General features: G+C 40.2%; 2 protein-coding genes across 3 annotated transcripts in view; one reads left to right on the plus strand and one right to left on the minus strand.

The window, feature by feature from the left end:
* cdh23 (cadherin-related 23) overlaps nucleotides 1-27,975 on the minus strand; it is a 204,952-nt gene that overhangs the window by 10,176 nt on the left and 166,801 nt on the right. For both annotated transcript variants that reach the window (XM_054798231.1, XM_054798229.1), the window contains 16 exons: nucleotides 10,058-10,279; nucleotides 9,856-9,975; nucleotides 9,221-9,401; nucleotides 8,994-9,127; nucleotides 8,514-8,723; nucleotides 7,006-7,113; nucleotides 6,705-6,807; nucleotides 6,204-6,329; nucleotides 4,989-5,192; nucleotides 4,441-4,899; nucleotides 4,226-4,342; nucleotides 3,912-4,136; nucleotides 2,869-3,038; nucleotides 2,626-2,763; nucleotides 2,116-2,235; nucleotides 175-352 (listed from right to left, as the gene is read on the minus strand). In XM_054798231.1, coding sequence (XP_054654206.1) covers nucleotides 175-352; nucleotides 2,116-2,235; nucleotides 2,626-2,763; nucleotides 2,869-3,038; nucleotides 3,912-4,136; nucleotides 4,226-4,342; nucleotides 4,441-4,899; nucleotides 4,989-5,192; nucleotides 6,204-6,329; nucleotides 6,705-6,807; nucleotides 7,006-7,113; nucleotides 8,514-8,723; nucleotides 8,994-9,127; nucleotides 9,221-9,401; nucleotides 9,856-9,975; nucleotides 10,058-10,279 — 2,815 coding nt within the window. The remainder of the gene's footprint in view (nucleotides 1-174; nucleotides 353-2,115; nucleotides 2,236-2,625; nucleotides 2,764-2,868; nucleotides 3,039-3,911; nucleotides 4,137-4,225; nucleotides 4,343-4,440; nucleotides 4,900-4,988; nucleotides 5,193-6,203; nucleotides 6,330-6,704; nucleotides 6,808-7,005; nucleotides 7,114-8,513; nucleotides 8,724-8,993; nucleotides 9,128-9,220; nucleotides 9,402-9,855; nucleotides 9,976-10,057; nucleotides 10,280-27,975) is intronic.
* Nucleotides 11,106-27,863, plus strand: vsir (V-set immunoregulatory receptor). The gene is made up of 7 exons (XM_054798233.1): nucleotides 11,106-11,350; nucleotides 18,792-19,196; nucleotides 20,395-20,445; nucleotides 20,537-20,647; nucleotides 21,189-21,216; nucleotides 21,591-21,766; nucleotides 26,431-27,863. Exons 1-7 carry the CDS (start codon nucleotides 11,266-11,268, stop codon nucleotides 26,466-26,468), a joined length of 894 nt encoding a protein of 297 aa, XP_054654208.1. The 5' UTR covers nucleotides 11,106-11,265; the 3' UTR covers nucleotides 26,469-27,863.

Below are 27,975 nucleotides of genomic sequence, written 5' to 3' on the forward strand. Positions count from 1 at the left end.
ACACAAGCATCATCCAACGATGACATTTTATTTTGCTGCCAGTGACCTTAACCCAATAGTTATGCTTATGGGTTTCACTATTGCATTGATTGATTATTAAACGACAGAAACTGATTCCTTTTGTACCCCTATTTGTTTTATTGTCTTAATTTGATGATGATAATACACTCATACCTGCATGGGCTCCCAGCATGCTGTAGAGTACTGCACCATTCTCGCCTTCATCCAGGTCAGTAGCTGTCACTGTGATCACTGACGTTCCGCTGGGCTCGTTCTCAAACACGCTGGTGGTGAACGCTCGTTCGGAGAAACGTGGTCGATAATCGTTGACATCAAGAACTGTGACGAGGACCTGATGAGCACCAATAAGAAGTAGGATGCAATCATGCATGTATTTATGTTAGGTTTTTTGTAACAGAGAGAAGGAAATAAAGGAGTGGCTCAAGAAGAAGCACAAGAAGAAATCGGTGGAGGGACCTGAAACTTTGAGTTAGGAAGCGACTGCCTTGAAACATTCAAGATTTGGAAAGTATCTCCAATGAGTGGATCAAAAAACCTCCTGAGCTGTGCTGTGCAACCCTGGTGACCAATTACAAGATTGTGATTACCAACACGTACTGAGTAACATTTTGTTTGGGATCAAATACAAATTTATATAAATATACAGTAATCTCTCATTTATCGCGGTTAATTAATTCCAGACCGTGATAAGTGAAAAGTAGGGTTCCTTATTTCTGAAGGAATATTTTCGTAGTTAACCTGTTAACGACCTTCTAAATATGTTTTTTTAACATTATTAAAGCCCTCTAGACATGAACTAACACCCCTACAGTCACCTTTACACTCGTATTACCAAATATAGTAGACAAAATAAGAGTAAAGAAGGTACTTAAGACTTAGCTTGGCTTGGGTTATGGCCACAACAGTAGCCTGTGTGTATGTGTCTCACTGAACATTTTCGTAACATTACTTACACTTGGTGACCAGTGTAGAATACTACATCTCATTCTGAATGCCTTATATTTGTATTTTACTTCATTTAGCCAATTTCATGCTTATAAATGCTTAATTTAGGCAAAAAAACATTCAGTTTGTGCAATATGCATATTTTGTGATTAACAATAGGCTGTATTCAGCATGACATTAATTAAAGGGATAGTTCGGATTTTTTGACATGAAGTTGTATGACATCCCCATTAGCATTGTTGTCCAATAACAGAGATTTACCCCCCACTTGGTCTCCTAAGTCCAGTTCTGGTCAGATTTCTGTGATGAAGAACGTAGTTCCGCTTAGTTGCTGGGGACAATGATGTAAGGAGTTTGGCTTCTCAAGATTAATACATTTGCATCACAAAAATGCCTCCTCCAAAAAATCAGACCTCATAAAACGCTTGGCGTTACAGTATATATTTGTCTCCCGCCGTATCCCTGCGCATTGTTGCCTGTGTTCATGTGTATGTGACGAAGACGTTCGCATCTACTTCCGCGGCCATCTTGTTTCGGTGTGTTCCACAGCGGAAGAAGATGCGAGTGTCTTTGTCACATTCACATGAAAGCACAGGCGACAGACAGTGCGCAGGGATACGGTGGTAGACAGATACAACGCCGAGTGTTTTGTGAGGTTTGAGTTTTTCAGAAGGCATTTGTGTGATGCAGATGTTTTAATCTTTTGAACGCATACTGTTTTTAGAAGCCAAACTCTTTACTTAAATGTCCCCAGCAACTTAACGGAACTACGTTCTTCATCACAGAAATCTGACCAGAACTGGACATAGGAAACCAAGTGGGGGGTAAGTCGCTGTTATTCGACTACAATGCTGATGGAGATGTCATACAACTTCATGTCAAAAAATCCGAAATATCCCTGTAAGTAATATATTTTTTAAAAGAAAAGAGCAAAACTGCATAATTCGAACAGCGGAGTGGAGAAAGACGACTAAATTTATTGATAACCTTTGATTTTTTTTTCTGGATTTTGTTAATATTTTGTCTCCCTCAGTTGAAATAAATCGACCGAAAAATGGATCGGTCATGTCTTTGTAAGGGGCTAAACATACAAAAATGACATAATCAAATAATAATTTTTCCCAACTGTACGTAGCCTATTTGTCGTACCTGGACAGAGTTCTCTCGTCTGTTATTGGAGCTGCCGCCAGGGTTATCACGGGCGACAGCGGTTAGAGTGTAGTGGTCCTTTGTCTCTCTATCCAAGGGAGAGAGGATGTAGATTTCGCCCTGAAGCAAACAGGGAGGAATCGTTATGGAGAAAATTAGAGCACCAACCAGGAGCAGTTGTTGTTTCAAGACATTTATTACTGTTCGTATAGATCATCTATAATGCATCCAGACCAGGTTACAACTTTTTTCCAAGGACGACAACCTTTTATTATTAGCTGGTGCATTTTTAGAAAAAGAAAAAAAAAATGTCAATGGTATGTTTATTGTTTTGTTGGTGACTTCTCAAGCATTTGGTTTGTCAGTACACTAAAACCTTGTGAATAACTCACAGTCAAATCATAAGGCTGCGGAGACTCCCCCAGCTTTGGAATCACTCATGTATGAAACATTGTAGGTAGGGTGCCGCTGTGTCAGTATAGTGGGGTAGTGGTGTATAAGTTAACTTACAGTGGTGGGTCTGATGCCAAACTTGCCCTCCCCGTCTACCAAGCTGTACTCAACAACAGCAAAAAGACCTGAATCAGCATCTGTGGCACTGACGCGAACAATTGTGGTGCCGAGATCCACATTTTCAAAAACAGGCTCCTGCAAAAATTGTTAAGTTTTGAAAGCAAATAAAATCTCTAAAGGACTAAAGACATTATTTCATTGAACAATTTATATACATTTTATGATTTTTGTTTGCGGTACCTGATATGACGGCTGTAAGAAGACTGGGTTGTTGTCATTGACATCCACTATACGGAGATAAACGGGCAGCTCAGCAATCCTGGGAGGACTCCCGTGGTCCCGTGCTCGAATTGTGAAATTCAACCATTGCACTTGTTCAAAATCCACCGTCTGGTTTGCTACAATCTTACCTGAGAAGTTGGCGAGACACTTAGAGTTACTATCTAGTGGAATTGGTTCTGTGTCTACAATAGATATTCTAAATTGAACAATATACAGTATACTGTCTAATAACTTGCAGGAATACTGCATTAGTGTATCAGCATAATATACACAACTTCATATATGACACGTTCTCCAAACCTGCTGACTAAAAAACCTGACAAAGGAGTCAAAATTTTAAGTTGAGGTGCACTCAAAAGTTGTTTGTTTTTTTGCAGTGTTCAATCATCGCCACATCATAAAAAACATGTAAAAAAAAATAAAAAAAAAACCCTGTGAAATGTTACTGACTGATGTCAGTGATAACAATCATGATGATTGAACACCACACGATTTTTAGAGATCAATACAAAATTAACTTCACGTTTTAGTCACATGGAGTCATTTGAGCCCTGAAGTATAGCCTAGCGTCACAAACAAAAATGTAAGTCAAGTGTATCGGTGACAATGTATTCAACGAAAGATAACGATTGTTACTGGCTTTTCAAAGTGCCTGTATTTCGTCATTATTATCTGTGTAGCAAAAACTGTGTGCGTATTTTGTAAACAACTCATCAATACAGGATGCAATTACAGTTATATCACAAACCAGCTAATAAAACCATGATATTCATGTCAGGTTTTTGTGTACTTCCCTCCCTCCCCCAATATCCACAATTCATTTTATCATTACTATACATCAATAATGTAACTATTCCAAGCATGGAATTTCCATTTCATCTACGACTAACAATAGAAGATCCTTGTAAAGATTTCTTCAGGTTTGGAGAACACGTCACATACAAGAGTTTGCGCTGGTGGTCATTAGAATCATCTTTTTGGTGCAGTGGTGGATGTCATACCAGTGGAGGGGTCCTCCAGTCTGACATAGCCCCCTCGTGGTAAGTGGAGCAGCTGATAGATGACCTGGCCATTGGGGCCTTTGTCCGGGTCCACAGCCGACACTGACAGCAATGTTGTGCCTGGCTGCGCTCCTTCTAAAATCTTCTCTGTGAAGTTGGTCACTCCGAAGGGCCGGAAACGAGGAGCGTTGTCGTTTACATCCAAAATGTTGATGGTTAGTCTTGCTAAAGTGAAGGGCAAACAAAGAAATGAGTTGTTGTATGACTATTTTGTATGATCCAGTATATTGCTGTATGACAGAACATGGTCTTACCATTTGGGACACTGCCAGACTTGTCAATAACCTCACTGGCATTGTCGTGGACGGACACAATAATCTCGAAGGTGGCTACCTGCTCTCTGTTGAGTGGGTTTCGTACAAACACAGCACCTGTAATTTCACCAAACACATTTTTTTCCCCAAGAACTTCATTATTATATTCAAGAAATTGACTGAATCATAATATTAAAGTGAGACTGATTTCTAACCAGTGTGTAAGTCAATGCCAAAGGACTCCTGCAGGCCTTCTACAGGGTTGTTACCATCATCCTTCGCCTCCACTGAAATGATGTAATACTCCAGCCGGGGATGCAGGTCGGGGTCCTCAGCGGTCAACGTGGCGACCACCACTCCAGGCGGCGTGGACTCGTTGACATTTATCATTGTTATAGGTTCTATAAAACGAGGGCGTGAGTCATTGACGTCATCAAGAATGACCGTCAGAGTGGCCGTGCCAGACATCGGTGGCGTGCCACGGTCTGTTGCCATGACAACCAGACGGTAGGACCCACGCTCCTCCCTGTCAAGGGTGGAGTTGCCAACCAGAACGGCACCAGAAACAGCATCAACTACAAAGCGATCCTGAGCACCGCTTACTAAGCGGTACATGAGCCAGCCGTTAGAGCCTGAGTCAGCGTCGATGGCAGACAACTGGGTCACCACCACACCTGGAGGACACACGTAGAGCTTAAACTTCGTATTACACTGTGTATTTTCCCCCCATTCATTGACCGGCTGCCACATACACTATACACACCAGTAGGGCTGTTCTCAGGGAGTCTCACACTGAAACTGGAAGGACTGAAAAAAGGCGAGTTGTCATTCTGGTCCAGAATCGTTACTGTGAGAGGAACGCTGCTGTTTAATCCCCCAATGTCCTCCCCGACAAGAACCAGCTCTATCCGAGGCTCCTGATACGCCTCACGGTCCAATTTGGCTCCCTGTTGTACATGTATAACACCTAGAGGAAGAAACCAATACATACAGTAATGGATAGGTAGATTCTAAATGGAGTGGAACCTTGGTTAGCGTCACTTTGTTCCGGAAGGTCCGACTCTAACCAAAACGGACACTAACCAAATCAATTTTTACTATAAATAATTATGTAAATCCAATGAATCTGCTCCAGAAAGCCAAAATGTTAACACAAAACACATTTTTATAGTTTTTCAATTACAGTTTTGCATACATAAAACATTAGAAGTGCATATGAATACATACACATGATGAATGAAGGGACTAAATTAACATTTAAGGTTACTTTTACCATCATTGAAGATGTTCAAGAAGAAGAAGTTGCAAGTACTTTGATAAAGAAGGTGAGAAACACTATTAAATTCCTGAAATAACTCATGACAAATCAGGAAAATGTTGAAAAGCAAGGTGTTGACGTATCAGAACTTTTCCTCAGATGGAAAGCTGCATGTACTTCATTTAAAAACATGGTAAGAACACAAGTTTTTCAGTTTATAAAAAAAAAATACATAATTGGGTCTAAGAAGTATCTGAAAACATGTTTTTAAGCCAAGTAAATTATTCTCCTCTTTTTTGAGCAACATGTATTAACATAAAAACCCTCCAGAGGAGACCGTGCCTCACCAGCCATTAACCTCACCGCCCGTCACTGGTCCCATTCATGTTAAACTATAATTGTAAAACTATAAAAACTTGTTTTGTGTTAACATTTTTGAGAGGCAATCGCTAATGACATCATAGATGGGTGTCATAGCTGACCTCCAGTTCCATTTGCCATTTTGTTAGCAAGCTAAGGAGGCTAACAAGGACATTTTTGATAAAAATACATGAACACAGTTGGACAGTGTATTAATGAAACGACAAGATGTGCGCCAGTATAGGCTAACCAGAAAATGCAAAGTGTGGCAAACTTTTGCCATAAATTTTCAACATTTAAGGAAAAACCCGCTAACCGAGGTTCCACTGTTTCTGCACTCTGCTTTGGAGTGATAGTTACCAGTGTTGGCATCCACAGTGAAAAGGTCTACCCTAGCTCCCAGCAGACGATACTTCACCACAGCATTGGGTCCAATATCTTTGTCTACAGCCAGAATGGGCCCATTCAACACTGTTACAGTGCTACCTGTGGGATGGATACATAGCAATGTTGGAACTTTTACCAAGTTTCTAAATATAATACTAATTTTAAATCAATGTTGGCTTCAGCTTAGTATGTTGCTTTTTGTCAATTTAACTTTAGGCTCTAATGAAACAATGGTTGCAAAGGAATCCATGATATACACACATATGTTCGGTACTTCTTAAAATGAGTGCAAAGTTGTCTTTCCTATGACACATTTCAGCTTTTAAAAAGGAAGCGGGGCTCTTTGAGTGAAAACTAGCGGTATACAAACAGGAAGTGGTGCAGACGTACTCAACAAGTGTTTTCAGCAACAAGCTCTTCTGCTAATGGCAGAGAAACAGGTGAAACATTCACACATACATGCACATAAGTTACCTGCTGCAGAGTTCTCTGTTATCTCAGCCCTGTAGCTGTTCCTGCTGAATACAGGCCTGTTGTCATTCTCATCCAGAATGGTTATGACCAAGAGGTCTGAATCCTGATGGCAAGGAATGTTAAGTGAAGGGGAGAAATATATATTGATGTCAACTTTTTGCAGCTTCTCACACAAGACTGGTGTATTGGTGAAATGCTACTACATGAACATGGAGTATTGATTCAGTTGTTGCTGTTGTGTGTGAAAACGTTGGGTGAACATGCACTGTTCTGATATGCATGTAAAGTAGAGTGGGATTACCCTGCGAGCAATGCGAGGATTCTCTGGGTTATCTTTGACAGTGATAGTAAGTCTGTACTCAGCCATTCGCTCCCTGTCCAGTGGTCTGTTCACCTGCACCACACCTGACTGGAAGATACAAAGAGGAGATTGTACGTACACTACAAGAGTCCAATACAAGAGCAAAAGCTTTGTCAATATTTTGAGGAAACCAGTGGTTCACTCATTTTCCCCAGTTCCGTAACCCTTCAGACTTTTAACCCTCAGACCAAGAACCACTAATCCCGGGCCTGTAAGCTCTTATAGTGAATTACTTCTCACCAAATTAAGCTATTTAATACGTTACAAGCATTTTCAGTGAGCAACACCAGTTCATCTGTTTATATTAAAAATGTAGTCGAGATGTTTCCAAACTGTCTAAATATTTTATACTCCAGTTTTAGAAAGACACAGTTCTAAACAGTACCAAACCACGGCAAACTAAAACTACATTTTCATTTACTACTTCTCTGACTGTCAATCAAAGCGTCTTCTTTGTATAGGGAGACCTTCTGATACTGCTTTCAATAGATGATAATGTGCATCTGTATCCAATGTTGTGGGCTGGAAATGTGACAGTTCAGCGTAAGGAATATCCAAATGTCAATGTTCACTTCCCCATTGCTATAACCTCAAAGGGCACATATCATCATAGGCACACTGGAGCAAAAAATAAGTCACGTATTTTCCAGTATTTTCTATAGTCCAGTCACACTGGACTATAGATGGCATTTTTTTAGAAATGTATTTCACAAAAATTAAAACCGAGAACAGGCATTTAATCTGGAAAGGCAAGTTATGTTAACGTAACACACTATTCAGATGGGAGGCTGAACAGGCTAAATTAACATAGCAAGCCAGCGAGTCCCACAAGCAAGTTACCAGTGGGCAAGTTCACCAAGCTCGCTATCTCATTCCCCATCACTGAATCCATTGAATTCCACACTTTGTGTCACTACGCAATGAGGAAAATAGATCGACGGATGGCGTAGATTACACATGCCTAACATGTAGACGCCTTCTGGAAATGCGTTGAACCCAGTTCAACTGACTGCGTTCCGGGTATGTATTATGTAGTGACAAGGGAAGAGAGAGACACTCAACTTCCAACAATGCAATTCTTCTTAAAGGGCCAGGCTCGGCCTTTAATAGCGTTCACACAATGTAATTCAAAGAAGAAAAAAAAAGCAAATCCGTGAAAGGTGAACCGTGATAGAGCGAGGGAACACTGTATATTTTATATATACAAGTCGGCTCTAACTATAAGCCGCAAGACCAACCAAACTATGAGAAAAGTGCAGCTAACAGTCCGGAAATTACAGTTTTTGGAAAATTTTGTTGTAATAATGCAAAACACACTTGACAAGTGTGTACTTGTAATGCAAGAGAGCAGAGATGCTCAAATGTGTAAAATATAATCTATCCCTCTCCTAATAATAAATCTTGTTAATAAATCTCGTGCTTCTGTCTTAATTCCCGCCTTCACTCACTGTGTCATTGATGTAGAATGCTCCATCCCGGTTGCCGGAGGTGATGTTGTAGGAGAGCAGTGCATTCCGCCCACTGTCCGCATCTCGAGCTCGGACTCGGGCCACAGATGTATGTATAGAGGCGCCCTCACTCACACTGGTGTTGTAAGGCAGGTTTAGGAGGACGGGATCATTGTCGTTGATGTCTCGGACATGGACCCCAACTACAACCTGAGGAAAAGTGGAACCTCTAAATTTGAGTCATGTACAATATGGAATTTGACCAAATCGTTCAGTAAAAATATCTAAAGACGCACAAAAACCTTAAAAGATTGAAAAGTCATGAAGCACTAAGACCTCAGTTCATTCTGAACAGTTTTTTTGTTTTTTCTTTCAGTTTTTGCGGCTTTTTCTGTAACACTTAGCGATTGTGTTCGACCTTGCACTTTCCACTTTGAGTAAGTAGGAGTGTGTGAGCATCCTGGTGTGATATGGACCCACCGAGCTGTTGCGTGATGGCGTGCCCAGGTCTCGGGCTGTGATCGTGATATTGTAGAAGGCGGTGAGCTCTCTGTCCAACTCGATATCCTTCCTCACTCGAAGTTCCCCTTCCACGGGAGAAACCATAAACTCATCTGTAAGAACACAACAGAAAGTTCCCCAGCAACGCTTGAAAATAACTGAGTTACATATCAGTTCACTACCAGAAACATCAGATCAGCACCAACTTTGATTATCTCCACCAGTGATGCTGTACTCCACTTTTCCATTCAGTCCTGAGTCTTCATCACTGGCTCTGAGTGTCCAGACCCGAGGACCTGGCTGGCCCTCAGTCACCTCAAAGGGGCCCTCATAGGCTCTGGGAAAAGTGGGTGTTACATCATTCACGTCCAAGACATTCACCAGCACCTGTGAGGAAAGAGAGTGTTTAAAATCATCACGTTGTTTAACACTCACACATGAGATCCAATGCAACAGTTCTGATGAATGTAATAATGTTTTGATTGACACTGGAAGAGACATTCTTTTAAGGATAGGTCAGTTCCTGTGTTTGTTCAATTGCAATATACTGTATCACACTGTGTACAGTATGTGTTTGGAATACATGCCCACTATTGGCACTACCAAGTATCATTAGCTTTGTAAAGTGCTTCTATTTCTTCCACTTTTGCACCTGTTGTGGCAAATGATCAGTCGGCATGTCAGTTTCAAGCATTCAGAGCATATATGTTGTATTTACTGTATACTGTATGGAATTGCTTTCAGGGTCCTGCTAAAGGCGATGTGCACTTTTGGCAGTGCTAGTAATATGTTTTTTGTTCATATATGTAAACAGACAAGGAAGGATGCAGAGCAGCGTTACTGTGGTGCTAGATGTCAATCGAAGAGCAGGATTGGGCGATTGATCTGTCGCTGTGACCACCAGTGCATAGTGGCCATTACTGATCTCAAAGTCCAGCTCCTTCACAGCTGTAATCCTCCCCTAAACACAAACGCATACACAGTCAGTACAAATTTCACAGGAAATGCCCAAGTTCACAGTATAATCAAGTGTGTAATCCCACCGTGATGCTGTTGATGTGAAATGTTTGGCCCAGGTTACCATGAGAAATGGCATATCTCAAGGTGCCATTCAGATCCTCATCAGGGTCGATGGCTGTTACTGTAGCGATGGTGGCGCCCACTGTGTCGGGACCTTCACTCAGCACTGTGACATACTCCTCCTCAGGAAATTCTGGAGCGTTGTCATTCTCATCCACAATGTGAACATAAATGGTAGTGGAGGTCTGCATGAGAAACACAACATACAGCATTTTAGACGTCAACATAAGTAACACATTTTTGGGACCAAATCTTCAGCCCTTTCCATGACAAAGACCTCGTCTTGAGCACACTACCTCTATTATATATTCGATTCTATTCTATTATGCCGTTTTCAAGGATTCATCAATAAATAACACATTTTTGTGCAGAAATAATCAATATTTACAATGTTCACGTTTTTCTGGGATACTAAATAAAATAATAAATACATTCTATTAATGTGGTGTACCCCGTACACCTCTGTACCCCGTCCAGGATCCAGGGTGTACCCTGCCTCTCGCCCAAAGTCAGCTGGGATAGGCTCCAGCATACCCCCGTGACCCTAATGAGGACAAGCTGCATAGAAAATGGATGGATGGATTCTATTGACACCTGGGTCTTAAAGGCCACCTGTATGATCTTTTTAATAAATAATATAACTACTTCTGTTATTTGTTTCAACAGATTTGACTCGTATTCATGCTGTTTTTTGTTAAGTGCATGCCTGAAGTAATTCCTTACACACACACACAAATCATTAATGATTATGATTATGGGGGGGCTCAAGCCACCTAGTGGCTGAAATAAAAAACGAGTGATGTCCATGTCCAGACAAATGTGCCCGTCTGACATATTTATTAAAAAGAAACCCAAATAGATTATATAGTAAATACATTGCTGTATAACAATACTGCGTGCTTTCAAGTAATGTGTGTCGTGTTGACGAGCTCTCGTTGGTAGAGGGGGCGTTTGCAGTTAAGGGGCGGGACCAATGAAACCGCTGCATCACGTGACTTGAGGGCTCCAAACTTTACAGGCGCTTTACAGACTCTCCAACCGGCGCTGTAGTGACAAGGATCTACCTTCTTATGCTAATTAGACACAGTGAAACTCCAATTCAACGCAAGAGCTCATCGTAGACTTCACTTCGAAATAGTTTTAAAAGGTCCGACTTTTTAGACCGACGACCATGGATTCGGAGTTACTTGGCAGAGTAATGCGCGGAAAGACGTGCTTGACTTGGTTGTGTTGGCTTGTGCTGTCCACAAGTGGAGGTGAGTGATCACCAGTGTGAGTGTGCGGGCGTGTGGCAGCATGTTGACACTTTGATCTTCACTTCTTTCAGAACTTTTACGATAAAAAAATACAGTTTACCACTTTGTTTAACCCTTGAACGCCTTTTACCTCTTCCAATAAGTATTATCACATCATCACGTGGACCATCATGTGGACGGAGTTTTCTACCATAAACTTGGATCAGACGTGCGTTCTAACCTATACATTCGGATTATTTTAATCATAAGGTATCGTTTTTTATCTCCTAGTGGAAATAGTTTTGCCACTCTTAGGATAAATCTCATTCTGAGCACCCATATGGTATTTTTAAGTTATTGTTTTTTTGTAATACATTGCAATAACCATTAATTTCCTCATTGAGATAAATCTTCGGGTCAAGATTAAATTACATGACATTGTGTAAATGATGTACAAGGTCATAATGGGTAAAAGAAGCTTTAAAACACCTAAATTAAATATAGTACAAAATGCCATTGTCAATGAGGTCAGTATGTACACGAATACACTTAGATATGAATACACTTGTGGACATTCCAAGCATGCGATGTAAATAGTTTGGTTTATTTGTTTCGGACATGCTTAACAAGTTGAATTGAGGAGCATTATCTTTACAGTTGCACAGTTCATCATGTCCGAAGAGGAGTAGGAACGTTTGTCATTAAAGTTTACGTTTCGTTGTCACATTTTTCTAACAGGGAGAGAAAAGCCTAGAAAATGTGTAGCAATAGATTGGTAGTAGGGGTGTAACGAATCGTTTTAATAACGATTTGATTCGTATCACGATTCGTGGTTGCAGATAAGATTCAAGAACGATATTGGTTCATTGAGAACGATCCGATCCAAAACTATTCAGTAACTTTTTAGGTAAAAATTCAACCAGTGTGACAGTGAAATAAATACCTGGGTACTGGACAGTGCAGGTGAACTTTCCTAGACTCCTGTTGTTTTTTTGTAAGGGAATCAAGTATAAATGATTAATAATGCTAACATACTTAAGAATAAATTATCAATGAGTACAATAAATTGGTTAAAAATGCAATACAAAGTCAGGATGAACAGAGGTTGGCATAGCTAGCCATTATTATTTACTTTAAATAGTGCAATCCAAACCTGCACTTTGTGCCCAATGAGGGACATTATGCAAATTCCTCATCAAATGAATGTGTTATGGTATCTTCTTCAATTAGGTGTTGAAACTTTCTCACCTGTACGGGCCGATAGAAGCAGGGGCTTTTTTTGGGCTAATAATCCTCCTGATCAGAGCAGCCTTTTGAAAGAACGGTGCAGCAACTAGCAAGAATACACTGAATACACAAGAATACAATATATGAATACTGAATAAAGTGAATGAACTGACCGAAAGAAGAAGAAGCGAATCAACTGTATTTCATAGGTCAACTACAACTCCCACCACTTACCTCGGAGAGAATGACGTCACCGACAGGCAGATTGTAACGGTTAATGTCTTTATCATTAAAAGTGCTAAAAAAAAAAAAAAAAAAAAAAAGCCATGCTTAAATCCAATGCTTCATTTCCTAGTATCGATTTTTCGATATCGATCGATCAATCGATATTTCAATCGATTGATTACCTTTTAAATGATGTAAGAGTGATATACGTATGTCGTCCTAAATGGAAACTTGAGAACCCAGATCGATGTAGTTGAATCGTAGGAATAGAAATTGATGCATCGAGGTCGTGAATGGATCGTTACACCCTTAATTGGCAGCTTAAGCAGTGATGAAGGAAAGAAAAGAAAGAAGGGAAAAAGGTATTGAAAGAATGACAAATAAAATACAAAATCAGTGGAGTAGAAAAACTTGACAAGAGTATAGCTTGTGCAGTAAATAAAGGGAAAGAAAGGAATAAAATACATTAATTTGACCAAGTTTGCATAAATAAGTGTAAATAATTAAGTTTGAATTAATAATGAATAGAAAATAAAAGTTAAAGTGGAGAGATTAAAGATGCATGAAGAAACGTGTAATAGTTTGAGCTACTTTTGTTAAACATTGCTTAAAAGTGGAATGAAGCATCGAATGAAGCATAACGTTAAACTCAAAAATGAAGACCATGTTTGACTTAAAATGAACAGAATTGTTCATGAATGGAGGAAAGGTGATGAGTGCATTGCTGCAAAATGTACTCTACTTGCTGACTGAAGTGACTTGTCATTGCGTTTGCCTTATACTTGTAATGAAATGTGTGTCTTTGTCAAGGACTTTTGTCATTGCAACTTTAGGCAACTGACAGTGTTAAAGAGACGAGAGACAGCTGTTGCCTCCAGGCCCAGGGTGCAGACGCGTCTCTCTCACTGGCCGTTCTACTGTGCCTACAGCACTGGGGCATTTACATAAACCCCAGCGTATTGTTTAAGTATGATTCAATGCTAGTTATGTATGCAGCTTGTTGAAACTGTTCAGGCTAGTTTAGTATTTAAAGGCTCTCAAGAGAGCGTCCCCGCCTTCTTGTTATGTCTTTGTTGTCCACGTTTCCTTCCTTTGGGCCCATGATGAAGCCAGCTGTTTGTGCCACTGTCAATACTGGGTTTCTCCTCCACAAACCATGACCTCAGATAAACAGGCCAATAATCAGTGCCTCACTGTCTTGATAAACATTTTGCTCCCCATGCAGTACAATGTCAAAAAAAATGGTCCACGAGCTCCACACAGGATGCAACATGCAACCTTAATCTTATCTGCTCCCTCCCTGGGTTTAGCACAGCGCATGCCACACATTGATCTTCTGTACTAAATGAAGAAGTCAATATTAGGATGCAGCGATTGAAAATGGTTTCCTGGGTCAGTCTCGTCAACAGGAAGTGGCCTCTGGGAGTTTTTCTCCGCTGTAGGAGAGGACGCGAGTAGTGAGAAGACGATGGACACCCTTTGTTGTCCTCATATTTGTTAAAAGGCCTGGGAATGATTTGTCGTTTTTGTGAGTGACAGCATACAGAGAGGGTGATTAGTAAGAAAACATTGAACAACATTTCTTTGGTGTCAAGGATAAAACATTGACCACCAATGATTAAACCTTGGCTTCTTCAGCAACAACAACAATCTAATGGAGTATCCCAACAGCGGAAAAAAGAAGCAGTCAACACTCGGACGAGTAGAGTGTAAAGACATCTGACTTCTGTTTCAAAATGTGGTGTGTTTCATGTAGTTGCTGCAGCTAAAATACAAAATGATGTTGCAATGATTTTGTAAAATGCTTACAAAGTTGATTGCACAACCCTACTTGCATAAAAGGAAGAGTGAAGCCTTGACGTTTTTTTTTTTTTTTTTGACAAATTATGCATCACCGGTCATTTGGACCTTTTAAAGTCAAAGACCAACCAACCTCAGCATTTTCTGCCAATAAGGAAGATTTTTGGTGTGTCATTGAATGTTTTTGTTTCTCTCAGAGGCTTCCGCTGAAACTTTGTGTGTTGAAGGGATATTCTGGGCTCCTCCTGCTGGTTTCATTAACTATCATGGTCTCAAACACATTTGCATTTATCGGAGGTGTAAAAAAAGGGTGTGTGCTTGGGGAAGCACTTGAGCAAATGCATAGTATGGTGGTGAACTCTCGGGTGAAAAGACACCAGATCTAACAGTTGGTCACTTAGATAAAATAAAGGTGTCCAAAGGAACATTGCAGGGTTTAGCAGATATACATGTAAATATAGACAGAAGCCTTGTTGTAAGGAAGAGAGTTGTCAGAGGCAATGCGCCCTAAACAGGTGGCATTCAGGCACACAACAAAAGAGGGACTGTTTCTGTACCCTGAGGGACTATCAGTATCATGAGAACAGAGGCCAGCAGAGGAAACTAAGCTTATAACAGAGGAAAAACACAGATGTCTGATAGATACAAGTTAAAAAAAAAAACGTTTCAAACCGAAAGAAAGGCCTGACCTAACCATAACCCCCAGTGTGATTAATACTGGGGGAAACACCACCCTACCACACCTATAAATGAAGTTGGAACTATTTATATTTATGGTCCCTGAACTCAGTTGAACATATAACGATGATTTGCAGCTGGTCATCATAGTTTTATCTCCCAATAAACCCAAAGTTATAGTATACATTAACGTAACTTTACGTGATATTTTATAACAAAACATCTGCTAAATAAAACAGGGGGGAGGCAGGGTGGGTGTGAAACAAGAGTGGACAAGATCATCCCCTCCTATTGTCCCTCCACAGTGGCAGGAACAGCCACAGGGGCAAGATTCACTTTAATCACCTTTCGTGGTCTTCCTATATTACCTCCGGCACACAATGGATGGGGCAGAGTTCACCGTTTCCATGTACCTTAACTTTTAAACGCACACTACATACAAACATGCACAGTCTACACCAACAAGGGGTGCTACTGACTTAAAAAAAACCCTCACAATCATTACACAACTGGATAGTAGTAATTAAGAGCACTCTCTATGGACAGTGGGCGCAACAGCGTGTGTTTTCTGATCGGAGATGGAAAACACCTGCAGTAGTACATTGAGTAGGGTGTGGGTTTACATGCAACCTGCTTGACATGTTCTCCAGATGAAAACCGGCCGCTGTAGTCCTATGTGATTTAGTTGTTAAAAGCAAGGAGTCAGGCGGGAGGAGGAGAGGAGCGCCTTGTTTGTGCAGCGTTACAACTCAGGAAGGATGTCCACTCCTCAAATCTTGGCACACCCTCATCTAAAATCATTGCTGCTCTGTAGTACCACTGCAATAATTAAGAGCACAAATGTAGTCGTCCCTCGCTACATCGCGGTTCGAACAGTGCTCCCTCGCTCTATCGCTGTTTTTCAAAAATGTATTAATTAATAAATGATCGCTGTTTCATGGTTGACTATGGTCTATTCTTCGTCCAAAAATATTGAAAGACAAGTCATATGTGGTATTCTGGTCACTACTAGGCGTCAGTGATGTTACATGGATTAGACATTACCTGCATTAAGTCAGCCATCAAACATATTCTTAAGTTTTCAATAAATAAATTGGAGGCTAACTAGTTAGCTCGGTAGATTGCTATAGTACTGTATATGCCACTTTCCTTAGCCTGCGCACAAGCTTTGCGCAATGTGATGTAAACAGAGCTTTGTAATGTCGGAATGTACGTCTACGTATGGCAGATTAATGTTAGACTGGCTGTCCTGTATATCAGCCAAGTGACAAATGTCATAGTGAGTTTGGATAATAGGCTGATGTCGATCTTTTATTTTCATGCCATGTGATCGACCAGCTTTACGTTCGAGATACTACTATGACAAGGAACTTTCATACTAATGGCGAGTTATTATGTCTTATTATTGCTTAAAAGGTGACTATAGGGGTGTTATTTAATGTCTACAGGGCTCTAATAATGTTTAAAACCCTTTTTTAGAAGGTCATAAACAGGTTTTCTAGGCTCTATGAAAATATTCAATTTATTAATGTTGAATCCTACTTCGTGGAAATTCACCTATCATGGCCGGGTCTGGAACCAATTAACAATAAACGAGGGGCGACGGTACAGGGTTTAGCTGTTGTGCGTGTGTGTAGTGTATGTTGGTGGTCTGTGTGTCTGTGATGTTACTGCAAGGTAAATGATCCTGTTCTGCAGTGAAGAACAGGATGTGGTGAAACACATCATTGTGTGTTTTTGGTTTCCGGGACTGTACATGACAATAGCAGCATGAAAATCTCAGTATGCTTTTTTGTTTTACTACATGTACTGTTTGCTGCAGTGGGGCGGTTGTAGGTGAAACCAGAATCCAATCCCACCCAAAGACTATTTTAGTAAAAAAAAAATAACCCTGTGTTTAGAAAATGAAAATACACACTAACCACGCACACAGCCTTGTTTTCAAGACCTAAGAGCAGATGAAATGAGGCTGAATTACTTTTCTCGAGACTTACCCTTACTGTAACCACATATGACACACTCACATTCCACGCTCAACACAAGTGGCATGCAGGAAATGCTTGCTTTGTATAATATGAACTCGGCAGTTTTGGTCCCGTCAACACCGCCAAAGGCCAACAACGAGCCCTGCCAGATGTAAAACACAAGTTTTGCATGAACCTCACAAGCCACAAGGCAAAGAGCAAGTCATCCTCGTGCCGGCCCTCTCAACTTACAGTATATCTTTGGTGTGAGGACAAACTAAATGATTGCAGTCAGCGTCTGTTGGAGGCATGCGCTTAAACCACTGCCTTTGCATTGGCTTCTCCTACTTCTAGGCCAAACCCAAAAAGAGTCTTCCAACTAGTGCTGACTGGGTTGCATTTGAGTCAGGCGTACATGCACATTATATTTGTCCACCTACCGTAGTACTGTAGTTCAGCTATTCCTTTTTACAACACGTCTCTTTCAGGGCAGTATGACTGTGTACATAGGCAAATTTGATCAATTCGACTTTTACAAATTCAATTTAATATCACTAAGGTGTTAAGATGTATTTTAAAGATTGGTTTTCAGTTGGACCAGTCCAGGGTGTACCCTGCCTCTCACCGGAACACAGCTGGGATAGGCTGCAGCATACCCGCTACCCTCATGAGGACAAGCGGGGGAGATGGAGAGATGGAGAGATTTTAGTGGGCTTAAAGCAATAATTGTATTTTCTCTACCGCCATGTGTGTTCTGACAAGCTGCAAAAGTGTAAGGATGCGAGTCCACGTGATTGTTTTCCCACATGACCAAACCATCTCCGGACACAACATTAGGTACACTTGGTCATACTTGGCAGCGATGCGAAAATGAGCAAATATAATGACATCCTCTACAAGATACATGTACATCAAAAACTATTCTGCCTTTGCAACATGAATATGGCTTTGTTATTATTGATCCCACTAGAGAGCTGTAAATGTCATAATTATTACCTCATTTAGCATGGAAAACTAGAACCACACTTTGTTAAACAAAAACAAACAATACTATCTCATATAAGATAGTATTGTTTAATAGTATTGTTTGTCCGATCTCAATAAAAATGTGTTAGTGTACGAAATGTTTTGAAGTGCAGGGTATTTAAATCCTCCAGATGTTTTGTAGATTGTTTTAGCCCGTGCTCCAACCACAAACATACAGAACAGGAAGCAAGCTGTTCAGACCCAGTACTCACACAAACCAGGAAGTATGTAAGGCACTGAAATAGGGCATGGGATGTTGTTGTACTATAAGTACTGTAATACCCATGGGATTGCTATTGGTATTGTTTGTTTTGCACCGTGATTGTGTGTTGACTGGTGGTGTCAGGCAGGAGCGTTGGAGAGGTTTTGGTCCCAAATTATATTACGGTTTATATCTGTAAAGCTCTCAAAGCTAATATAATCGATTTAGAATAGTTTTAAGTACTTTATAGTAGTATAAACATTATTGTTCCCATATATAATTATATATCATTCGGTTTCATTTGGTTCATAACCTTTTTCTGTTTGTTTCTTCCTTCCAGTTACCAGTAAGCCGCCCCAGTCTCCCTCCCTCCTCAGTATTTCCACCACTCATCTTTACTGGACCTGTCCAGAAGGGGCAACCTTCACACCCGAGTGTGCTCAGACAGGAGCCGCCTTGGCGCCCTCAGACATCTTAAAACACGCCTGGCTTTTCACACCACACATTGACCAACACTGTATGGGAAGGGTGGGACCACGCCACATGACGTACGGTCATCCGCATGGAAACCACAGCTTGCCAGCCGGGTTAAAGTTTGGAATTTCAAACAACAACTTCTGGATGGTAATGCAGAATGTGACCATCGCTGACCAGGGTCGTTACTGCTGTATGGTCCTGGACTTTAAGCAGGACCATAAGCACGTGCAGAGTGCCCACGCCCATGTGATACTGCACGTGACACCACGTAAGTACCACCACTCACCTGATACAGTGGAGCCTTGAGTGTCGTGGATTGTTTTCAACCTTAATAGACTATTAATTCCTCTGATTTGTATTTTGAACAAATTTACTAATTGATAACATTAGGAAATATAAGTACCGGTACAGTAATTCCTCCTTTATCGTGGTTAATTGGTTCCCAACCAGATGATAAGTTTCCCCTAAGTAGGATAGCTTCTTTATAAATTGAATATGTTTGGAGTTAGAACTTAGAAAACCTGTTTACGACCTTCTAAATACAGTTTTTTAACATTAGTAGATCTCTGTAGACATGAAATAACACCCCTATAGTCACCTTTACATTAGTGTTAAACAATAGAGTAGATATAATCAGAGAAAATAAGCCATTTAAGACATAAATATAACTCGTGCTTGTGTGTGTCACAATAAACGTCTTCCGGATGTGTGGACAGGAAATGACCTCGGCGGTGCAGAGATAAATTTTAGCTTGTCGTGTGTTAGGGGTGCTACAGTAACCGGTGTTATTATTATGATTATTATTATGTTATTATTATTGTCCCTGTTTTGCCATAATTCAAACCTGCAGTAAAAGCCTGTTGTTCCGGCGATCAAGTCTGGTGCTTGTCTCACCGAACAATTACTGACACCTAGTGACCAATGTAGAATACTACATTTAAAATATGAATGCGTCTTCTTCATACCTTGCATTTGTATTTTAGTTAATTTAGCCATATGTACGCTTGGAAACACCCAATTTAGGCCAAAAAATACATGCAGTTTGCTTTAGTATGCATTTTTTTTTGCTGATAGACCATTTTCAGCCATTTCAACCATGCTTTCAAATAAGCGTTGCAAAACAGCAACTACCGTAAAAGCCAAAGAAAAAGCAAAACACACACAGATTTAATTATTTGATGCTATGGTAACAGAAGTCTCTTGCATTATGCTGACGTCTCACGTGATGTCAGTGCATGAGGTGTTGTTGTCGACTTCAAAATCTGAGAAGGAACCCAACAAGAGCAGCTTTGGATGAATACCCATCCTTCCATTTCCTATACTGCTTGCCGTCATTAGGGTTGCAGTTATGCTGGAGCCCATCCCAACTGACTTTCAGCGAGAGGCGGGGAGCTGTGGATGAAAACGTCTCCATGAATTGATTCTGCGGTGTAACGCATCAGAAAATAATTGTCTTTCCTTTACAGGAAGAAATGGATCTCAAGAATGTTCAGTCATAAACACTACACTGCCTGGAGGTACAGTGTGTGACTCGTCCATAAAACAACTTGTTGAACAGTTTTTGGTTAACATTTCACTCACATCACATTCTATTTGCTCCATTCACAGGGGCTGTGCCAGTGGCCTTGGCCATAGCAGCCTGTATCTTGGCTCTACTTTCACTGCCCGTTATTCTTCTACTCGTCTACAGACAGAGACAGAACGGTCGGTCAAATAGACGTACGTATTTTACACATACACAAACAGGACATTTCATTAGGTACTTCTGCACAATTGAATGCCATCCACTGCAAGTGCTGAACAAGCAAAAGCAACTCTGCTTTAAAAAAATCAAATATCTTGTTTTCCCTGTTGGCTTACTTTTTACCCCAAGTTGCTTCTAATGCTGCTTCTAATCTTCAGTTTGTAAATTAGCCATTTGTTGAATTCATCATTAGTATAGTTAATTACATTTAAAACGTAACCTTGACGGTAAAAAGGTGCCATATACTGTACATATTTATAATTTCCCTACAGAATAGGAACAGAGTAATGTGTTCAACCTGTACATATATAATACATGCCGTACATGCATATAATACCATATAAAATGAACTGCCCACAAATCTTATACCATTTTCCTCACAGTGTGTCGTCTGAAAACACATTTCCTGTCTGCGAGTTAGATGAACTATATTTCACACAGTGGGAAAGCTGTTCACACACTATCTGTGTCGTTCCACTTTGTTCCAGTTTATTTCCCATTTCCTCTCTCCCCCAGGTGCACAAGAGCTGGTGAGGATGGACAGGTATGTTTTCCCACAGTCTGCTAGGCAGCTGTTCTCACAGGACGTGTTCCATAACACTTCTGGTCTTTTAAATGACTTCCATGTGGAGTTTTTTTTTAATACACAAAACACCGCTACAGTCAAAGCTAATGGAGAGCCCCAGCATATGTAAAGTTTAACATCAAGACGACTTCATTTTCTGGGGTGATACGGCAGTGATGTAGAATTAATGTCACTGTATGCTTTGTTTTGTGCTATAGACTCACTGTTAGGGGTTAGTAAAGCCATTTAATGCTGCGCTTTAAATGCTTCAATATCAAAAAATGATTATATGAAACATCTAAAAGCCTTCAGCAACAAATTTTAATCTGGATGTGTCTTTCTTTTGTTCTCAGTGAGGCTCAGGGCCATGAGAACCCAGTGTTTCTTGGGGAATCATCACAAGTGAAGACCCGCACAGTTTCACAGATTATGACACGGCAGTCCTCGGGAACAGGCCGACACCTGCTATCTGAACCAGGAACTCCCATGTCGCCTCCTGCACATGGGGACGTGTTTTTTCCAGCGGAAGGTAAGACACATTTGTTGCGCATTCTGACCAAACGAGTCCTTATATTGTAACACTGTTGCCAAGAAAAGCTGGAGTCTGTAATGCAAGTTGAAGACCTGCTGTGGGTAAAAAAGAGGGGCCAGTTTGCTGCCCTACCACCATCACACTACACTGTAGCCACCTTGATATTCAAGATCAGTCCAGCCAAACCTTGGTTTTCATACGCCTTGGTTTTGGTACGATTCAGTTTTTGTCAGCATTTTTGCAGGAATTTTGCGTCCGTTTTCATACAATATTTCACCTAACAAACTAGTCCGTTTATTGAGTGTGACTGCTAAATAACCCGGCATGGTGCCAAAGAAAGTTGCAAGTGCCAGGCATTTGATAAAGAAGGGAAACACTATTGAATTCCATCTCGCCAGGATGAAAGAGAAGTCCGCCTCAACAATAAGTTCCATCCATTTATACTTATTTTCCATTATTTTCTGCCTGTAAAACAATCATTATTCTCTATGAAATGTACTTTTTGTAGAGCTGTCATATGATAAAAAAAAAAATCAAATTAATCACAATTTTCTAATTAATTAATCATGATTAATCGCCATTTGCAACTGTGTGTGAAATATTCCCATTTTTACTATATTTTATGAACAGAAAGATAAATGACAGGACAGGGTTATATTTATTTGTATGTATTAACAGCTCCAAATGAAGTGAAAATTTAAATCATGCTAAAAGCTACCACATAAAAGGATTCGCCGAACACGAGCAGAACATTTGAATCACACTTTAACCGTGTTACCATGAGCAATGAGGAGTTGCGTTCAAAGACACCACCTAATTTAAGTTAAATTCACGCTTTGAGTGTAGATGTATTTCCATGATTTTCCGAGCATACTTAAATGCAGCAAATTGTACTTCCCCTTCCGTCAGTGATAAAAATATCCACTTACTGTTCTTCTTCGCTTGTCTGTTTATTTATGCCATACATACATGGCATAATAAAAATGTTGTGATGTTCGAAGTGTCTGTGAACGCACCTGGCAGCTGTCTAGTGACAGTGAGGAAGTGTCGTTCCGAGTTGTGAGTTGGAGATACATACAGTATGTAGTGCTGGAATTGCACTGCCGTTGATGTGTTTAGGAATAAAGTTCTACAAGAGCATCAGTCTCTGTGACTGTGTGGGGACGCTGTTGTGCCTATTTCTGCGATTATGCGGCTTGACGTGATGTGCATGCGGTAATTATGCTAAAAAAATGAACATAACGAATGAAATAAATTAGTTACCGCCGTTAATGCGCTATTTTTGACAGCCCAAATTTTTTGTTCTTTTGTGTATCTGGAAGTAATTATTTGGATTTACATTATTTCTTGTGGGGAAAATTGCCTCATTTTTCATACGTTTCCCTTTTCGTTTCCCTTTTCGTCTGACCTTTTCGTCTGAACAAAATAATGCCGAAAACCGAAGTTCCACTGTACTGTATAATGAGTGCGTGACTATTTTCAGTGATGAAGTCAAATGATTGTATTTGTAATGAACCTCTTTAGTACTATACTATTTAGTCATGCCACCTATTGCAGAAGTACATGGGAAAGATTTGAAATACATATTTCAAAATTAGAATGCAATAGATGCAATAGAAAAGTAACCATGGGCTGAATGTGTTGAAATGTCCTGCGTTTTCTGGAAGTGTTGGCGGATGCTTGTGCAAAATTGCGTGCCTTGCACTCAGATGCCTTACGACAGATGTGACTGAAAACACAAATAGTTCAATGGTTCACATAGCTGAAACTCCCACATTGTCCTTCTTTATCTCCTTTTCACACCCAGCCATCTTATCATTATTGACCTAACTACTGATGCTTTCAACTTCAGTGATAAAGATTAGGGATTTTCCGATCAGGGTTTTATGCTGATACCGATACTGACCACGTGGATTAAATGTACATTTTTCAGTTTCTTTATGATGAGTGCTATTGATAAGGGGCACCGTTAGCCACTGGCAAATAGGTAATTATTCAAAAATAAATGTTTGGCTGGATCGCCTTTATTTGTGTGAAACAATTTTTGTACTATTTGACACAAACCTGAATTTAATTTGATGCACGTTTTGGAGTAATATGAATACATGTGAAATAAACTGTTCAATAATTATTTTTTAGCTCAATAAAACAAAATTAACAGAATCAAATAAAACAAATATCTTGATTAAACAGAAATCTGTCCTGCTTAATTTAAGACAAAATAAATTCAGTGTCCCGGTTACTGGGGTCTCCAACTCCCATCACTATTTGAACTGTCATCTATTTGTGTTTTATTTATGACTGGCAACATTTAAATTGTACACTACTTTATTTACCAAGCAGATCTTTCCTCAAACAGTGTGACCGCGGTCTTTATGCTATTTTGTACTCGTTTGTCATTATATAAAAGGCATGAAGTCTGAATTCCACAAGTTATGATAAAAAACTACTAAGACTTGAAGCAAATATTCTTTGAACCTTTGACCCTCACACCTGGTGAGATGGGAGACCCCCTGTCATAGTGTAAGGCTGGACATACTATGTGTTTGTGTTCATTAAACGACCACACGCAAATAGTGTTCGGAGGACAGGACATAATTAAGTGTAATGACAAGAAGAGAGTAAAGTTGTTCAGTGACACTTGAAAAAGTTAGTACGTACCCCCCATGAACGTGATATCTCCTTGTGGCTTCCCCTGTGGGACAAAAATGAGCTCACAACTAACCACATTGCTTGTTTGTTTTAAAAACAAAATGTCACTGTGGTAAAAAGTCACATTTGGAGTCAGAAGACTAGAAACTAGGCGGATCACACGAGCTAGCCAGCTGCCGCAATGCAAAGCACAGCCGGTGACAGCTAGGCAAAGTGTGTAAACAAAGTTGCAAGAATAGTCGAATGGAGATAGGTTCGGTAAGGGAGTGATCAAACACGCTGGCATCGATTGGCGTAGCCTGCGGCAAGATCAATACGAGACGCGTCATTTTGTTGGCAACGTTATGTGACACAGCAGACATGAAGTATTTGGAGATCGTTTTTTATTTTTATTTTTTATGAGCTTTAAAAGGAGTTTATCGGCACACGCCGTTCACATGTTTTTTTAAGGAACTCTGCCTATATTGATCGGTGGCCGATCGATTGGAGCATCCCTAATAAAGACCTACTTCATCTACCACCTGAAAACCACCCCCAGTAAAAGAGCCATATAACACAATAAAAGTGTTTTTTGTTCTGCAAGCTTGATTTTCACTGCAAGAGCTCATTTCCTTTAGCTGCTTACAGATGTGACGCAAAACAACACAATTTCATATCATTTTTGTGTTGTGTGGATAAAATGGGCACTTCAGTTTTTGGTCCACTGACCTTAAGCTGTGCGGAAGCTACCGAGCAGCAGTTTCCTCTTACTGTGAACATGTTGCAACTCAGACTTAAAATCTTGTTTTTCTCAGCCATTTTAAAGGGTTTCTGGTTAAAGACATTTTGGGGAACTATCTCGCTGTCGGTAGAAGAAAAGTAAAAATGTGAATTTCTTAATTTGACGTCTGTCCAGTCAGCAGTGCTCTTTCAATCTTAGCACACAGACGTGACATGTACATTTGTTTTTGGATTTAACCAAACCAGACTCCAGAAAGCGCTATACGTTGACATTCACCCTGACTGGGATTCACCATTACCCACTGTGCCATCCAGCCGCTTCCACACAAAAACTCTTAACACGATACATAACTTCCAGGTCGCCACAAGACTATTATTAATAAAGCATGACACCCACTTAACCCGTTATCTTCGAATACATTCTCACCGATATGCTGGAATTTTTGCTATAAACGTCGGGCATTAGTAAATTAGACCGGTGATCGGCGGTGCTTGTAAATTTAGAGCTTAGCCAAATGTAACGAGCATAAATGGAATAGATCTTTGATAAAGGGTTCAGACAATGCCAAACCTCGACACAACAATATCATTTAGAACAGATCAATATTTATCTAAAACCATGACAAGAATATTTTTAAATAAAACCAATGCTGACGGCCTAGAGGGGGGGGGAGAATCTGAAATCTGATTAGTTAAAGAAACAGCCCAATTCTAATAGTGTTTAAGTGACATGGGTCAACACTCCTGATTCTGAAGGCCCAGGGCAGATTTGATAAACATGGCAACACATCGAAGCAGAAATTAATACAATCATGGAACAAATACTAGAATGTAAGTTGTAAATGGAGGTCAGTGATTAATATTAGTGGTTAGACCAGCAGAAAAGGCCTCGCTGGTCTTGACTGCACACCACTGGATACAAGTAATGTTGAACATGCTAGCCTGAAATTTCATGGAAAAAAAAACAATTCCAGAGCAATACCAGTCGTATTTATAATGCATCATTCAACATTCTCTATCGATTACTATATCTAAAATTGATTAAATGATACTGTCAAAGTTAATGTAAGTAGGTTGTACAATGTTATTTAACCACTGTTGATTTTAAGTCTCACCCAAGCCGGGGTAGGCTCCAGCTCACCTGTGGTCCCAAACAGGTTAACCGGTAGAAAATGAATGAATAATGTCTTTGCTTCTGTGTCCTTACTTCTAGTGCTTGAACTGTATTCCTAAGACCCCACAGAAAGCCTGTGAGGATTACCTACTATCATGTCTCTTCTGTATTACAGACACCATCCCCGAGTCCCCAGACATCCTTCTGCTTTAAAGAGGGATCAGGCTCACCCCTCGCTCTAACAGCTGACCTGGAAACAGCTTTGCGGCTTCTCTTCTTGTCCTCTCCGCCAGAGCAACATTTCCCTCGGCCTCATAATTACCTCGCCTGGGAATGTTGTCTGTGCACCACGTCTGGTCCGCAGGAGGCAAGAGACTGACTGCTTTTCGATTTCAAAAGACTCCTTCCTGCACCTGCCATAGCAGCTGGAGGCCAGAAGCAAACTTGTGATTGTAAACTATATTGCTGTGGCATGGGGGGGGGGGATGTTTTGTTTTGTGTGTGATGGCTTATAGGCAAGTTGTGGGTGGGATCTACTTTTTCAGACGGGTTCGTGCAGGGTTGACGTTTCATTTTCGATATGTTGCAACAAAATCCATACGTGACGAGTGGTGCTCACGTTTGAGTTGGTTCATTTTCTTTGTTAGGCACCCAGTCATTTTGCAAAGTATTGTGGGCCAAAACGTCCATCCCTACTTTGAGCAGGATGCCAATCCCAGTTGTTTAGGCTCGCTGGTCAATCACATTGTCAAAGCGGCATTTAGTGGGAAATGATCCCACACAAGATGCACAGAAGTTAGCCATGTGAACCACTATACCCCAAATAGCCTAACCATAAACATTAAAATTTAACAACTTGCAAAAATATACCTCAAAATGAAAAAAAGGGTTTGAAGAGTGAAACAATAGCTTTCACTGATTGGCCCTTGCGACATTCATGGTTAAGGATGACAAGACGTACATTATGTGTTAAAGGAGTTGCCTCCAGTGTTTGCATCGCTGTATCCACTCCATTTCCACAAAAATCACCAAGGCAACTACAGTATTTGTTTTCCTTGGTCCTGGTCAGGTGAGCTGAACTGAAGATGTGAAAGTCGAAAAAAAAAAAGGTCTGTCATTTCTGTAAGCTCTACATCCTTTCTAGTTGACCTCAGCTTCTTCACTCTGTGCTACATAGAGACGAGCACCATAGTCAGGACTTCACAGTAACCTTCAATAAGATCATAAGTGCAGAGGTGTTTCTTTATCATGCATAGTTTGATAATAGCCCAGATTTGTTTTTTTTATGAAGAGAATAATGTAAAACTGGTGGTGGCTTTTGTTTTGAGTTAATTGTATTCCAATAAATGCGTGACAGCAGAGAGAAAGTAGCCATTGTGACTATGAGGAACTGTTTCTTCACGATCAGTGTACAGAGTGCTTCATGGGTATTGTGTTGTAGATTCACAGAACAGGGTATATATGCAGTATATATGTATATTTTGTTTTCTTGCAGATTCACATTCATCATTATAAGTGACCAAAGAGGACTTGATGCCTGAATATTTTTCAGATTTGCCTGAGTGTGAATAAAAACATATTGTTCCGTATTGCTGTCCCTTAAATCATCAGAATTGCAGATTAATGAATACAAATCGAGGACTTCCTCCTTAACTTTCTGCTTTTTAGTGTGTTTGTTGTAAGCGGTATCAAAAGCTGTTAGTTTGTATAAAGCATATTT

This window comes from Dunckerocampus dactyliophorus, chromosome 14 (genome assembly GCF_027744805.1).
Source record: "Dunckerocampus dactyliophorus isolate RoL2022-P2 chromosome 14, RoL_Ddac_1.1, whole genome shotgun sequence".
In the NCBI taxonomy this organism is placed as follows: Eukaryota; Metazoa; Chordata; class Actinopteri; order Syngnathiformes; family Syngnathidae; genus Dunckerocampus; species Dunckerocampus dactyliophorus.

Excerpts from the sequence above, each read along its gene's own strand:
- vsir (XM_054798233.1), top strand. The coding sequence starts at position 11,266 with ATGGATTCGGAGTTACTTGGCAGAGTAATGCGCGGAAAGACGTGCTTG. Across the intron at positions 11,351-18,791 it reads TGTGCTGTCCACAAGTGGAG|TTACCAGTAAGCCGCCCCAG; the intron begins GTGAGTGATCAC and ends TCTTCCTTCCAG. Across the intron at positions 20,648-21,188 it reads GAACGGTCGGTCAAATAGAC|GTGCACAAGAGCTGGTGAGG; the intron begins GTACGTATTTTA and ends TCTCTCCCCCAG.